We start from the raw sequence: 16,108 nt of genomic DNA on the forward strand, positions 1-16,108 counted from the left end.
TATCTCGAATTTTTTTCTCGAAATTTAACAAGTTTTTTCTCGTAATTTAATGAGTTTATTCTCAACATTTTATCTCAACTTTTTTTCTCGTTATTTAACGACTTTTTTCTTGTAATTTAATGACTTTATTCTCAACATTTTATCTCAACTTTTTTTCTCGTTATTTAACGACTTTTTTCTCGTAATTTAATGAGTTTATTCTCAACATTTTATCTCGAATTTTTTCTCGAAATTTAACAAGTTTTTTTCTCGTAATTTAATGAGTTTATTCTCAACATTTTATCTCAACTTTTTTTCTCGTTATTTAACGACTTTTTTCTTGTAATTTAATGACTTTATTCTCAACATTTTATCTCGACTTTTTTCTCGAAATTTAACGAGTTTTTTTCTTGTATTTTAATTAGTTTATTCTCAACATTTTATCTCAACTTTTTTTCTCGTTATTTAACGACTTTTTTCTCGTAATTTAATGAGTTTATTCTCAACATTTTATCTCGAATTTTTTCTCGAAATTTAACAAGTTTTTTTCTCGTAATTTAATGAGTTTATTCTCAACATTTTATCTCAACTTTTTTTCTCGTTATTTAACGACTTTTTTCTTGTAATTTAATGACTTTATTCTCAACATTTTATCTCAACTTTTTTCTCGTTATTTAACGACTTTTTTCTCGTAATTTAATGAGTTTATTCTCAACATTTTATCTCGACTTTTTTCTCGAAATTTAACAAGTTTTTTTCTCGTAATTTAACGAGTTTATTCTCAACATTTTATCTCGACTTTTTTCTCGAAATTTAACAACTTTTTTTCTCGTTATTTAACGACTTTTTTCTTGTAATTTAATGACTTTATTCTCAACATTTTATCTCGACTTTTTTCTCGAAATTTAACGAGTTTTTTTCTTGTATTTTAATTAGTTTATTCTCAACATTTTATCTCAACTTTTTTTCTCGTTATTTAACGACTTTTTTCTTGTAATTTAATGACTTTATTCTCAACATTTTATCTCGACTTTTTTCTCGAAATTTAACGAGTTTTTTTCTTGTATTTTAATTAGTTTATTCTCAACATTTTATCTCAACTTTTTTTCTCGTTATTTAACGACTTTTTTCTTGTAATTTAATGACTTTATTCTCAACATTTTATCTCGACTTTTTTTCTCGAAATTTAACGAGTTTTTTTCTTGTATTTTAATTAGTTTATTCTCAACATTTTATCTCAACTTTTTTTCTCGTTATTTAACGACTTTTTTCTTGTAATTTAATGACTTTATTCTCAACATTTTATCTCAACTTTTTTTCTCGTTATTTAACGACTTTTTTCTCGTAATTTAATGAGTTTATTCTCAACATTTTATCTCGAATTTTTTCTCGAAATTTAACAAGTTTTTTTCTCGTAATTTAATGAGTTTATTCTCAACATTTTATCTCAACTTTTTTTCTCGTTATTTAACGACTTTTTTCTTGTAATTTAATGACTTTATTCTCAACATTTTATCTCAACTTTTTTCTCGTTATTTAACGACTTTTTTCTCGTAATTTAATGAGTTTATTCTCAACATTTTATCTCGACTTTTTTCTCGAAATTTAACAACTTTTTTTCTCGTTATTTAACGACTTTTTTCTTGTAATTTAATGACTTTATTCTCAACATTTTATCTCGACTTTTTTCTCGAAATTTAACGAGTTTTTTTCTTGTATTTTAATTAGTTTATTCTCAACATTTTATCTCAACTTTTTTTCTCGTTATTTAACGACTTTTTTCTTGTAATTTAATGACTTTATTCTCAACATTTTATCTCAACTTTTTTTCTCGTTATTTAACAACTTTTTTCTTGTAATTTAATGACTTTATTCTCAACATTTTATCTCAACTTTTTTTCTCGTTATTTAATGACTTTTTTCTCGTAATTTAATGAGTTTTTTTCTCGTAATTTAATGAGTTTATTCTCAACATTTTATCTCGACTTTTTTCTCGAAATTTAACAAGTTTTTTTCTCGTAATTTAACGAGTTTATTCTCAACATTTTATCTCAACTTTCTCGAAATTTAACAACTTTTTTCTCGTTATTTAACGACTTTTTTCTTGTAATTTAATGACTTTATTCTCAACATTTTATCTCGACTTTTTTCTCGAAATTTAACGAGTTTTTTTCTTGTATTTTAATGAGTTTATTCTCAACATTTTATCTCAACTTTTTTTTCTCGTTATTTAACGACTTTTTTCTTGTAATTTAATGACTTTATTCTCAACATTTTATCTCAACTTTTTTTCTCGTTATTTAACGACTTTTTTCTTGTAATTTAATGACTTTATTCTCAACATTTTATCTCAACTTTTTTTCTCGTTATTTAATGACTTTTTTCTCGTAATTTAATGAGTTTTTTTCTCGTAATTTAATGAGTTTATTCTCAACATTTTATCTCGACTTTTTTCTCGAAATTTAACAAGTTTTTTTCTCGTAATTTAACGAGTTTATTCTCAACATTTTATCTCAACTTTCTCGAAATTTAACAACTTTTTTCTCGTTATTTAACGACTTTTTTTCTTGTAATTTAATGACTTTATTCTCAACATTTTATCTCGACTTTTTTCTCGAAATTTAACGAGTTTAACAACTTTAATCTCAAGATGGTTTTATTTTTTTATTATTGCTTGGCCCTAATCCTCTTCCGTATGATTTAAATGTAGATTTTTTTTTTTTTTTTTTTGTATGACAGTAATGAGAATTTAATGAAATTCATCAGTGAGAATAGCAAGAATTACTAATAATAATTGTGTTATTGCATTATTCAATGCGTTGACGTAATTTCAACTGAAACAGGAAGACAGGGCGGGACATATCGAACAGCTCCTCCTCTTTTTTTGAAATAGCCAATAGCGTTTCGTTTACATCTTTTGACGTCATCAAAATCATTGATCCATATTGGCGGAAGAGACAAGACTTTAGTTTTGAATGCTTATATCTTCTAAATGCGAATTGTCACTGTTTTGGAGCACACCAGCTTATACATAATCTTAAGGCTAACATATCCATACTAAAAGCCAAACAACTTCAATTTTGATTTCATGGTGACTTTAAAATAATTAAGTCTGGATGTACTGTAGTAATAAAAAAATATGGAGCAAAAATGTGTTTAAATCTCATTTGATGATAATATATGAAAATGCAGAAAAAAAATAGTAATTTTTTCCCGAAATGTGATGCATGCTTTCGTGTGATACACCCAAGAAAAGCTCATGACCAATGAACATTGACACTGACCTGTTGTGGACATCAATCATGCGTTTGGCGTAGGCATAACCGAAATTAGACTCATGTGGAGGACCGTTGTGGATCTGAAACGGAGCGAGAGAGAAACACGTCTGTATAGATGACAAAAATATAGGACAATTCCCAACAAAAATGTCTAGTCATCATCTCCCTCAAATCATAAAACAATTGGAGCTGATGATCTTGTAGAAAATAAACTTGATCCACTGGATTCTAATGCAGTTTACAGTATGTTTTCATTAGACAATGAATCGTAGATGATCAAGGAAATTGTATCATGGTATAAGCCCTGCTATGGTATAAACAACATCTGTCTCTTAAAGTGTGTGTGTGTATATGTGTGTGTGTGTGTGTGTGTGTGTGTGTGTTTGTGTGTGTGTGTGTAAGATTACCATGGTCTCATCTATGGGGTAGGTGGTTTTATCTGGGAATATACACGTGGACAGGCAAGAAACGACCTTCACCACCCCAAACTCATGAGCCGTGTGCAGCACGTTGTCATTGATAAATATATTATTCCTCTGAAAACAACAAACAAATACAGTCAGTGTACAGTTCAATTATCCAAAAGTGATATTAGCAAAGGCTTTTATTACATATTCCTAATAATATGTATTTAATAATATAATTGTTAATTACCCAGAAGTCCAGGTTCTGTCTCATGTTTCTGTAGAGCCCACCCACCAAGGCGGCCAAATGAATGACGTGTGTCGGACGATATTTCTGGAAGACTGATCTCGTCTCTTCAGCGCTCCTGAAGCAGCACATGATGTAAATATATTTAAAGGGGTCATATAATCCCACTTTTACAAGATGTAAAATAAGTCGCTGATGTCCCCGGAGTGTGTATGTGAAGTTTTAGCTCAAAATACCCCACAGATCATTTTTTATAGCATGTTAAATTTGTCACTTTTTGAGGGTGAGCAAAAACACTCAATTTCTGTGTGTGTCCCTTTATATGCAAATGAGCTTCTGCTCTCAAGAAGAGGGCGGAGTTTCAAGAGCTCATGCTAGCAGCGCCGATTACCTCACTTAATTTGTCAGGAACTGTTCAGCCTTTTATGTTCAAAACGGAGTCGGACAATGATGGAGAGACTCAAGAAGAAGTGACATGTAGAATGCAACAGGACCCTTCTGAATGGTTAGTTGATGACTTTATGTAGCTGATGTGGAGTTAACTATCTTAAAGTTATTGATTGCATATTCTGTCATGCTGATCTATAAACTGCTCATGTGGAAACTGTTGTAAGATCCTACAGAGCCAGAGAATATATGCTGCATGCTGTCAAGTTTTAAATAGGAAAAATAGCGAAACTCTTTGGTCATTTGAGCGAGATGCTAACGGTCTAATCAGATTCAGTGAACTATGCTAAGCTATGCTAAAAGTGGTACCGCCAGACCCAGAGATCGGCTGAATGGATTTGAAAACGGTAAAACTCAACTGTTTAACTCTAGGGGAGCTGGAAAATGAGCCTATTTTGTTCCTTTAAATATACACCTCTGCGTGTGTCTGTCCTCCAGCATTGGAGGACAGACACACGCAGTGACGGAAAAGCTTTCTCTAACTTTTTACATTTCTTCTGATTACGTTTTTTAAATGAATGAACATATTTTTTTATTGTGTTTTTTAACATGCGATGGAAATGCTTGGGGTTTTTTTTACTTTTCTTCTGGTAACGTTTTAAAATGTCTGTAAACCTTTGTGTTTTAATGGTACAATTCATTAATGTCTTTAAAAGGAAAAAAATATGTTCAATAATATTCAAATATGTGAAAAACAAACTTTCTTTAATAAAAACATCCCTTGACTCCTAATGTTTGTCACTTGCCCAATACACTCTTTCACAGTTTTAAACGTTTAAATGTTTAATATTTTTATGATGGTCATACATCTTTCAAATTTGACACATGGTGCCCTTAATATCTCTCTCTGACTTGACTGTGAACGGACCATTACTGTTATTACTTCTATCAACCATTAACTGTAACATTTACTTAATATATCTAATGATATGATATTGTAATGATTGTGTTGTCTAACTGCCGTGACGTCTGATGAGTGTTTTTTCAGGAGCCCTTACATGAGATTGGCGTCTTTAGATGACAGGAATATCCATTCTTCTCCTTCTCTCCCTCCCTCCTCCTCCTCTTTCACCACCCGCTCTATCGCTCGCCCCACCAGTCCACTACCGCCTGTCACCAACACGCGCATCGTCCCGACCGACCCGTTCATCTGAGAGAGATAGCAAGAGATAAGGTTTGATGAACACTTCAGGGTTAACAAATGTATAAAAACAGGAAATACTGTAAATAATCAACTATCAAATATTTGAAGAAAATTCCAGCAAGACCACAACAAAACTCAGGCAGTCTATGTGTTACACATCTATGTAGTCTGACTGTGTTTCTAGTTCAGAGTTAATGAAGTTTCTACAAGTGATGGTTAATCATTAGTGGGGAACTAAAGTAGAAAAATAGCAGAAACCCGACAACCACAGCTGTAGAGGAAATCAACTGCAAATAAAATTAATTCTCTTTCAGCAGAATTCCTGAATGCAATGACATACATTTTATTATATGTGTGCACTACTTTGATTCAGTGTCTTTTGGTTAGGATTTCCCAGCTAACAGGGAGCATTCTCAGAAATTTGACTAACGTTCTGGCAAGGTTCTCTCAAAGTTATGAGCAAACGCTCTTCCAGTAACATTAAAGGGATAGTTCACCCAAAAATGAAAATTCTGTCATCATTTATCCACCTTCAGGTTGTTCCAAACCTGTATAAATGTAGTAGGAAAAATAAATACTATGGTAGTCATTGGGGGATGAGATCTGTTTGGTTACTGTCAATCTTCCAAATATTTTCCTTTTTAAAAACTAAAATTTTAAAATTTCAAATTTAAAAACTTGATTTTCACCACAGGGGGACTTTAACCCTCTGGAGTCTGAGGCTGATTTGGGGCCTGGAGAAGTTTTGACATGCCCTGACATTTGTGCTTTTTTCAGTTGTTCATAAACATATTAATGACACAAGTGTCATTACACTGTATTCAGCACAAACTAGGCTACAATAATATGTGAGGAACATGTGTGTACATGTTTGTGTTTTGAAGGAATAACGTTTATGCGTGGTTACTGAAAAAACAAAAAACTTAAGTCACTGATATAAGGCCAATAAAAGTATATTAAATCTGTGTTCACAAGACTTTTGGGTATTGAAGGTTGTAGACTAGAGTTTTTGCTTCAAGATTATGTAAAAATTATGCTGACTACTCTTTCATTTATAACAATATACTGATTTAGTTTTTGTAAGACACTTTTTGCCAAGAAACACGGTATGCGAGGAGGCGTGAATCTCCATGAATAATGGCTCATTCTCACCTTGAAGACAAAAGAATTGAATAGTAATGACCTGAAAAGACTTGCATATTAATGAGGCATTTCAGTCAGGTAGGCTGTGAAAAAAAACTTCTGTGATGTCTCAAGCTCATCATGGTATATGAAACATACAGAAAAATTTTATTACAATATAAAATAATGGTTTTATATTATACTTTAAAATATAATGTATTTCTGTGATGCAAAAAGTCTGAATATAGGCTTTTAGTTTAAAAGCATGCACATTTGGAGAAATACAGGATTCTCATATGTTTATGTCAATTTTCTATACAGAGGAGTTATTTTTTATTTAATATTCATTGTTATCACTATGAGCGCTGGTGTTTGCAATTCATACTGCAGCCGGAGGGCGCTCTGTGCATTTTAGTCCACAAATTCACCTAAGAAGAAGACGATATTCCATGAATGGTGTTTACCAATTCATACTACAGCCGGAGGGCGCTAAAGAAACAAAAACTCACTTAAAACTTATCAATAGAAGAAAACAAACAGGAATTTACTGAATGTCTTCCAGAGATCGCTAACCATGGCTTTTTCATTCGGATAAACAATTTTCAAGGCAATAAATACACGATTGAGATGATGAATGCATGTGTTGTCTCTGAATTTGCCTGTGAATAGCGCTGGCTCCGTGGGCGTGGCCGCATTAGTGGGTAATGAGCTGAATCACGGACTTCTGACATGGCTCTCTTTCATACAAATTACATAAACACAGAATGTTTGTTTTCGATTTGACTTGCACGATTTAAAACCTGACATCTTAACGTTTTGTTAGACATAAGTATGAATTTTTTGTGATTAGTATTCACTAAGTTACACTTCATTTTCTGAGAACTATCAGATTGGACTTCGTTCAGAGGGAGATGAGAGATCACGCATCATGTTAGTTTTCTTTATTTTACAAAAAGCACAACATTTTGTTTTTACTCTGAGTGTACACAAATAAAAGGAGATATTCTATAGTTCCAATTGATGTATTACTTATGTCTCTATGACAAAAAATGACAGAGTATTTTAAGTCTGTTTTGCTGCAATGTGAAAAAAAACCTGCAAAACGCGCCGGCGCGTTTTTAGACCTCAGAGTGTTAAAGGGGTCATACTTTTACAAGATGTAAAATAAGTCTCTGATGTCCCCATGTGAAGTTTTAGCTCAAAATACCCCACAGATCATTTTTTATAGCAGGGGTGGGCAATTAAGTTTGGCATCGGGCCAAAAATTTTCGCCACTAGATGGCGGGCCAGAACATAGAGTGTCTTTTGTAACTGGTAGTGAGCTGTTACTCTGTGTTAAATCCTGTAGTCAGACAGTCATTAACAAAATGCCACATTTGTGTGGCGGTGTCCGGGTTTTACACTGGATAAATTAATAAAGTGGAGTAGTGACCTGACAAGTGTCTTCATACACCAACTTGCAACACAGACCGCCTTGCTAGAACACACATATGTGAGAGATGGGAATGGATAAAAATAACTCAAAAAATAAAATGGCATGTCATGAAGCTTCGGAGCGTTATGAATCTTTTGTGTCGAATCAGCTGTTCGGAGCGCCAAAGTCATGTGATTTCAGCAGTTTGACATGCGATCCGAATCATGATTCGACACAAAAGATTCATAACGCTCCGAATCTTCCTGAAGCAGTGTTTTGAAATCGGCCATCACTATATAAGTCATTATTTTGTTTTTTTGGCGCACCAAAAATATTCTCATTGCTTTATAATATTAATATTGAACCACTGTACTCACATGAACTGATTTAAATATGTTTTTAGTACATTAATGGATCTTGAGAGAGGAAATGTCATTGCTGGCTATGGAGGCCTCACTGAGCCATTGGATTTCAACTAAAATATCTTAATTTGTGTTCTGAAGATGAATGGAGGTCTTACGGGTGTGGAATGGCATGAGGGTGAGAAATAAATGACAGAATTTTTATTTTTGGGTGAACTAACCCTTTAAGTCTTCCACTTTTTTTACAAAACCTTTGCTCTCTAGAAACCCAGTCAGTTTGGGTTAAAAGTCTTTGAAGTTCAAGTATTAACATTATAAACACTGAATTAATACAACATATGAAATTAAATTGGGAATGTTGCACAATAAATATATGAATACAGCTTGATTTTGCAGTGTTGTCTAATGTCCGTTAAAGCAAAAGTGTCCAAAAGTGTGAATTATGTGATAACGGACACAGCAATGCATCATGTATTATAAGATCATTATGTTTGTAGCGTGATCCATTAAAACATAAAATATATATATTTCAATTCATACCTAGTGATATATTATTATTATTACTCCACTAGGTCTGAAATATATTGTTCGCTGTATAAATATATTCGTAAATCTGTAGTAAATTGTTTTCCCTTAAAACTCATCTTTGATCACAAAAATGACATATTTAAAAAATAAATTTAAGTGAAAAAATTTCTTCATACCTTAAAATAGCTCGAATGTAACTCTACCCCCTAGCCTCATTTAATATACACGGATCAATGAATATGCAAATTAGCCCCGCCTCCACTCGCTCACGGCAGCTTGGTGAGTATAGGCTACTGTTGCTGTAGTGACGACTGACGAGCAATTTGTTGTTTGTGCCGCCTTCGTAAATAAATGCACATCCTTAATTGAGCGCGGATTTCCAGCGGATTTACTTGAACTTATCAGGTAGGCTAATATCTATGGTTTGATCCATTCCAGAGGCGGCCAAAATCAGAATTTATAATGTTTTATAGTATTAAAATATTTCGACGGACAAAAACATGAACTTTATTGGCTTTACTTCAAGTCAGCTGTCACTTTACTTTGACGTAAGCCGCTATGCACTCGTACACTTGACTACGTTATCAAACAGCTAATAATGTGTTGCTAATGTTACACACATCATTCCTGTTCTTCATCTCAGAGTCAGACAGCTGCCTTCTAACAATCAGTATCCTTACAAAGGCTTTGAACAACTCAGAACGTCAGTGGAGAAAGACATATAGTTCATCATAACATCGTAATAGACTCGCTATATTGATAAATCTACACAATTTTTCATATCAACAGAAAATGTACCGGGATAACCTGGCTTCTCTGGAGACTTTCCTGCTTCAGAGCAGTAGTTAATGATATGCTAAAGCCTGCCGGTGATACAATATATTCTGTTCCTGAAATATTCTGTTCCACTGGGTGGCGCTTACACGAATATTCATGATATCCTCCTATTGTGGGCGTGTCCTTGAGACAACACGCAAGTACTGAAAATATTAGTACACGCTCCTCAAATCGCATTGGTTTAATGGATTATTTTGAAAAGATAATAAAATATTCAATGTTAGTCAACAGTTCAAATATTCAAAACAATGCATAGTTTGTGTAATATGATAAATCATCTGAGCTATTTTGCCTGATTGTGTACAGGCATTCAGATAAACAGTTAAAGGATTAGTCCACTTTTGTAGTGAAATCATACAGGTTTAATCAATTTATGGGTGAAATATATGAATATAAAGCCTTATGATTAATTATGATGCATATATCGACACAAGGGGGAATTAAACATATATTGTGAATTAATTACAACGAATTATAATCAATTACATATATGATTGGTTCTGGTTTAATAATTATTTAGAGAAAGTATATTAGTTTGTCCAGCAAACCGTTATATCTCCTCACAGACTATTATAAAGAGAAAGGTTCTTCTCTGGCCACGAGAAGGAACTTTCTATTCTAGCATCAAAGCGTAAAGCAATTTGGAAAACGTTAACTGACGAGTAAAATAACCGAAAAGAGAGAGAAGAGAGAGAGAGTCCAAGGAAATGGTCGTCCCGGAAGAAGTTGAGCACGTGATGGGAGCGCTGTCGCCTGAGGCAGTTCAGAGGCAATCGAGAGACAATAGGGAGACAAAAGAAAAGTTGCGTGCTGTTGCTTTTATGGAAAACCAAGATAACACACCTCCTTGGTTGGAATAGCCAATGACATAGGTGCAAAGTTGGCGGGCAAACTTTCCTTTGTCTTGTCTTGTGGCTTGATTTGCATAATTTATGGAGGCATCAGATAGGAGTGTATTTTCTTCACGGTAGCCTACCATTAAAAATAGAACAGTGCATTTTGCAGTTATGTGACATACCTCAGTGAATGAGACATGGAAAGAGCTTTAAACAGAGTCTAAACTCGTCACGTCAGAAAAGCATATAAAATAAGTTATAGTTTGCAGGCAAATTCCATCATTAAAACTAACACTAGCACAACTACAGTCATTTAAACTAAGTTTACACACTAGGAATACATACACTCACCTAAAGGATTATTAGGAACACCATACTAATACTGTGTTTGACCCCCTTTCGCCTTCAGAACTGCCTTAATTCTACGTGGCATTGATTCAACAAGGTGCTGAAAGCATTCTTTAGAAATGTTGGCCCATATTGATAGGATAGCATCTTGCAGTTGATGGAGATTTGTGGGATGCACATCCAAGGCACGAAGCTCCCGTTCCACCACATCCCACAGATGCTCTATTGGGTTGAGATCTGGTGACTGTGGGGGCCATTTTTGTACAGTGAACTCATTGTCATGTTCAAGAAACCAATTTGAAATGATTTGAGCTTTGTGACATGGTGCATTATCCTGCTGGAAGTAGCCATCAGAGGATGTAACGAGTGGTTATTTCAGTCAAAGTTGCTCTTCTATCAGCTTGAATCAGTCGGCCCATTCTCCTCTGACCTCTAGCATCAACAAGGCATTTTCGCCCACAGGACTGCCGCATACTGGATGTTTTTCCCTTTTCACACCATTCTTTGTAAACCCTAGAAATGGTTGTGCGTGAAAATCCCAGTAACTGAGCAGATTGTGAAATACTCATAATGCCCGACTGGCACCAACAACCATGCCATGCTCAAAATTGCTTAAATCACCTTTCTTTCCCATTCTGACATTCAGTTTGGAGTTCAGGAGATTGTCTTGACCAGGACCACACCCCTAAATGCATTGAAGCAACTGCCATGTGATTGGTTGATTAGATAATTGCATTAATGAGAAATTGAACGGGTGTTCCTAATAATCCTTTAGGTGAGTGTACATGCACTTGAAATACATGACAGGTACATTTTGGCACAGTCATATTTTTTAGAATAACTGTATATACCATCTCTAAGCATGTTTGTGTGTGTTTGTGGGTGCGTGTATGTGTATTTCTGGTGTGTGTTGGAATTTGGCTGGTCTCTCTGGCCCACAAAAGGGGGGTGATCCTTTTGAAGTCTCCAGAGCTAGGAAGTGGAGTTTTCTGTTTAATTTCTGACAGAGTAACAAAAGTGCCAAAGTGTCTGTTTTTCTGGCCTGGCCGGTGCCGGCCCGTGATTTACAAACACAGTTCAGCAGTCTTCAAAACGCTCTTCAAAAAGCATATACAGTTGTATTTTTTTCGAAAATGACCAATCGTTTCGCTAGATAAGACCCTTATTCCTCGTCTGGTATCGTTTAAATCCCTTTGAAGCTGCACTGAAACTGTAATTTTGACCTTCAAACGACTGGAGGCCATTGAAGTCCACTACAGGAGCTGGTCATAATTAGAATATCATCAAAAAGTTGATTTATTTAACTAATTCCATTCAAAAAGTGAAACTTGTATATTATATTCATTCATTACACACAGACTGATACATTTCAAATGTTTATTTTTTTTAATTTTGATGATTATAACTGACAACTAAGGAAAATCCCAAATTCAGTATCTCAGAAAATTAGAATATTGTGAAAAGGTTCAATATTGAAGACACCTGGAGCCACACTCTAATCAGCTAATTAACTCAAAACACCTGCAAAGGCCTTTAAATGGTCTCTCAGTCTAGTTCTGTAGGCTACACAATCATGGAGAAGACTGCTGACTTGACAGTTGTCCAAAAGACGACCATTGACACCTTGCACAAGGAGGGCAAGACACAAAAGGTCATTGCAAAAGAGGCTGGCTGTTCACAGAGCTCTGTGTCCAAGCACATTAATAGAGAGGCGAAGGGAAGGAAAAGATGTGGTAGAAAAAAGTGTACAAGAAATAAGGATAACCGCACCCTGGAGAGGATTGTGAAACAAAACCCATTCAAAAATGTGGGGGAGATTCACAAAGAGTGGACTGCAGCTGGAGTCAGTGCTTCAAGAACCACTACGCACAGACGTATCCTTGTGTCAAGCCACTCTTGAACAACAGACGGCGTCAGAAGCGTCTCGCCTGGGCTAAAGATAAAAAGGACTGGACTGCTGCTGAGTGGTCCAAAGTTATGTTCTCTGATGAAAGTAAATTTTGCATTTCCTTTGGAAATCAGGGTCCCAGAGTCTGGAGGAAGAGAGGAGAGGCACACAATCCACGTTGCTTGAGGTCCAGTGTAAAGTTTCCACAGTCAGTGATGGTTTGGGGTGAAACATCACAAAAGCAAAACAAAACCATATGACATTGGTGATAACAAGTATAACGTCATCTTGTAAAGTAGCTGTCTATTTTTTCTGTGCATTTGTGCTGTATTACCTCACAGAAATAAATTATATTATTATTATTATTATTATTAGAATTATTTTATTTGACTGCTTTTTAAATTGTTTTAAATCAGGTACATAAGGTTGTTTGAGTATGTGTTATGTTTGACACATTTCAGGGTTTTGTGCTGCAATATCCTGCCTTGTCAAACTTTAAATATAATGAAACTAAACTATAATTTCCTATCATAATTATAATATTTTAAACAAAAGTATGTCCAAAAAGACTGTCCTCAAAACAAAGCTCCAAGAGTTTATATTCCAAAGGATAAATATTTTATTACCGTTTCGAAATAATCTATTAAACAGTTGCAATTTGAGGAGTGTGTACTAATATTGTCTCAAGGACACGCCCACAATAGGAGGATATCATGAATATTCGTGTAAGTGCCACCCAGTAGAACAGAATGTTTCAGGAACCGAATATATTGTAACACCGGCACGTTGTTGTGATTGGTTACAAGGTAGTCTGTGATGTCACAAACACCCACGATTTCAAAGCACGGGTTTTGGGTTTACTGCAGTTTTAAACATAAAATACTCAGCAATGGTGCTGACTTATGAATTTGCACATGGTTTGTCTTAAAGCATGTTAAAAACACTACATAGACATATAAACAACATGAAAAACTTGATTTTCACCACAGGGGGTCTTTAATTACTAACATCCTCAAAACAAAACAAAATTTATAAAATGATAAACATGACTTTTCTTTAACCTGAGGACACATGTATTTAAATTGTTTGCGACCTGTTCAATTCAGTAATTCCTAGACAATGTATCTTTAATTTGGTCAAAATCAAACAGGTAATGTACTCTAAGCAGAGATTCTGTTGAATAAGCGTGTTTGTGCCACACAATTCATAAATGTTGTTTATTGACCTTTCATGTGCCTGCTTGATAATTACGAAAATATTGTTTGGAGAAAACATGAAATAGGCCTGTTTAATGTTACTATAGATTATATAATATTTTATATTTAATATTTAAATACATCTGAAAGGTCACTGAAAGTAAAAAAAAAAAAAAAAAAAAAAAAAAATCTAGAGTCCCCCCAGTGAATTTCAGCCATTTCCAGCCCTGGTTATACGGTAGGGGGCGCTGTTAGGCATCTTTTGAAAGGGTACAGAATCGCCAGATCAAAATGCAGGAGAAGCAGCTGAAACAAGCGATAGAAGATTACTCTCGCCAATGTAAAATAAAGCGAACATTAAACAGCATATAAATCAAAACTGTAATAAAGCTTTGGGGGTGTTTATGGACTCAATCTACTCCACCTGTGTTTGATCATCGTTCTGAATCCCATCCGGACATAGTCTTTGACAAAAATGCAATTTTCTCAGCTTTTTGTTTAAAATGTTTCCTTTTTTTTCTTTTAAATGAAACCTACCCATATTTAAGTGTTGATAAAAAAAAAGGATTCATGAAACTAGATTAAAATGTTTTTAAAATGGAAAGAGTTAAAGTACAGTTAAAGGTATTTCAAGTATTAAAAAAATACCTAAATAGGAACATAGTAGTATAAAGTGCAAAAATAATATATAAAAAGTAAACTATAAGTGTGATGTCATGTTCACTTAAAGAAAACTTAAAATTAACTATTAGTTTACTGAGATTATATTTTAAAGTGTACATTCATATACTAAAAATGTACTATTAAAATAGTAAACTATTAGTATACTTATAGGTTCACTTGTAGTACAGATGCAGTACAAATGAGAAACGTAGCTGTGAACTATACTGTTACACTTACAGTACACTTAAATGTATACTTCAATTGTGCCAATTTAGTCCCAAGCGGTATTAAATTAGTACACTTACAAGTTTACAACTAGTACATTTATACTAGTATACTTGATACATAAAGTATACTTAAATATACTTGAACATTACTTGATAACATTAACTTTTTCGTAAGGGTATCCTACCAGATACCTGGAAATCTTAAAGCACTGTTTAATAGGTAAAAATATATTAACTTTAATGTTAGGTGCAATTAATCATGATTAATCACAAAAATTTGTGATTTTATTAGTTTTTTTTTTTTTTAAATTGACTGACAGCAGATATTAATTATATAAAATATATTAATTATGGGATCTCATTCAATGCTTTCAGAATCTTTACGTTTTTAAATCATTTTGTTTCTGTATTTTTAAAATGAATATTTATATTTATTGAACAAAAATGAATTCTTTTGTTTGTCAAGTTAAACCGAAAATAGTATAAACTTTACTAAAGTGATTGTTTTGAACAAGTATAAACTTAGACATTATTAAAAACATATTATTTTAGCTAAAGTATTTGTATTTGTGCACTTTTGCCCTTTGCTGGTTTTACCCCGTGTGTCTGGCGTAAAATGTACCTTATGCATTTATAAGATTTTTTATAAGATAAGCCTTATAATACTTTTCATCAATGGAAGTCAATACATAAAATTACAATATAGACTATAACACTCAATTTTATAAACTATTTTTGAAATCAAATCCAAAAAACAACAACAAAAAAAGTTTTCAACAACTGCTAACCAAACAAACCATCACATCTGATGAATTGTGCATTATATGATATTACAAGATCTGATCGTGTATTCTCTTAATAATTTAATATTATGTTACCTGCTCACTCATTCCAGCTCTGTCAGTTCTGAGGAAAAGTGAAAAAAACTTTTCCAGCTTACTGGTTTATGCATACACATACCTACATTTAAGGACTGTCTTCTGAAATATGTTTGAGGGTTGCACTGGGCGGAGTTTATATGAATGAGTAAAAACTGAGATGGCTTGAGGGTGAGTGAATTATGGGATCATTTTCATTTTAAAGTGAACTAATTCTTCAGGGGCTTGTTCATAAACATTTTCAACTGTTACAGTTATACTTTATTGTCCTTTTCAGGAAATTTGTCTTGAACTCAATCTGCAGTAGTAG

The 16,108-nt window shown here is 33.6% G+C and overlaps 1 protein-coding gene across 2 annotated transcripts in view; it reads right to left on the reverse strand.

The window, feature by feature from the left end:
- The window catches only part of LOC125278567 (GDP-L-fucose synthase-like), a 45,110-nt gene extending 29,214 nt beyond the window's left edge, over positions 1-15,896 (reverse strand). For both annotated transcript variants that reach the window (XM_048207836.1, XM_048207835.1), the window contains exons 1-5: positions 15,799-15,896; positions 5,354-5,505; positions 3,912-4,026; positions 3,665-3,793; positions 3,264-3,337 (exon numbers count right to left, since the gene is read on the reverse strand). In XM_048207836.1, coding sequence (XP_048063793.1) covers positions 3,264-3,337; positions 3,665-3,793; positions 3,912-4,026; positions 5,354-5,505; positions 15,799-15,810 — 482 coding nt within the window. In that variant the 5' untranslated portion in view covers positions 15,811-15,896. The remainder of the gene's footprint in view (positions 1-3,263; positions 3,338-3,664; positions 3,794-3,911; positions 4,027-5,353; positions 5,506-15,798) is intronic.
- Between the last annotated feature and the right edge of the window lie 212 nt (positions 15,897-16,108).

Source organism: Megalobrama amblycephala, linkage group LG11 (genome assembly GCF_018812025.1).
Source record: "Megalobrama amblycephala isolate DHTTF-2021 linkage group LG11, ASM1881202v1, whole genome shotgun sequence".
NCBI lineage: Eukaryota > Metazoa > Chordata > Actinopteri > Cypriniformes > Xenocyprididae > Megalobrama > Megalobrama amblycephala.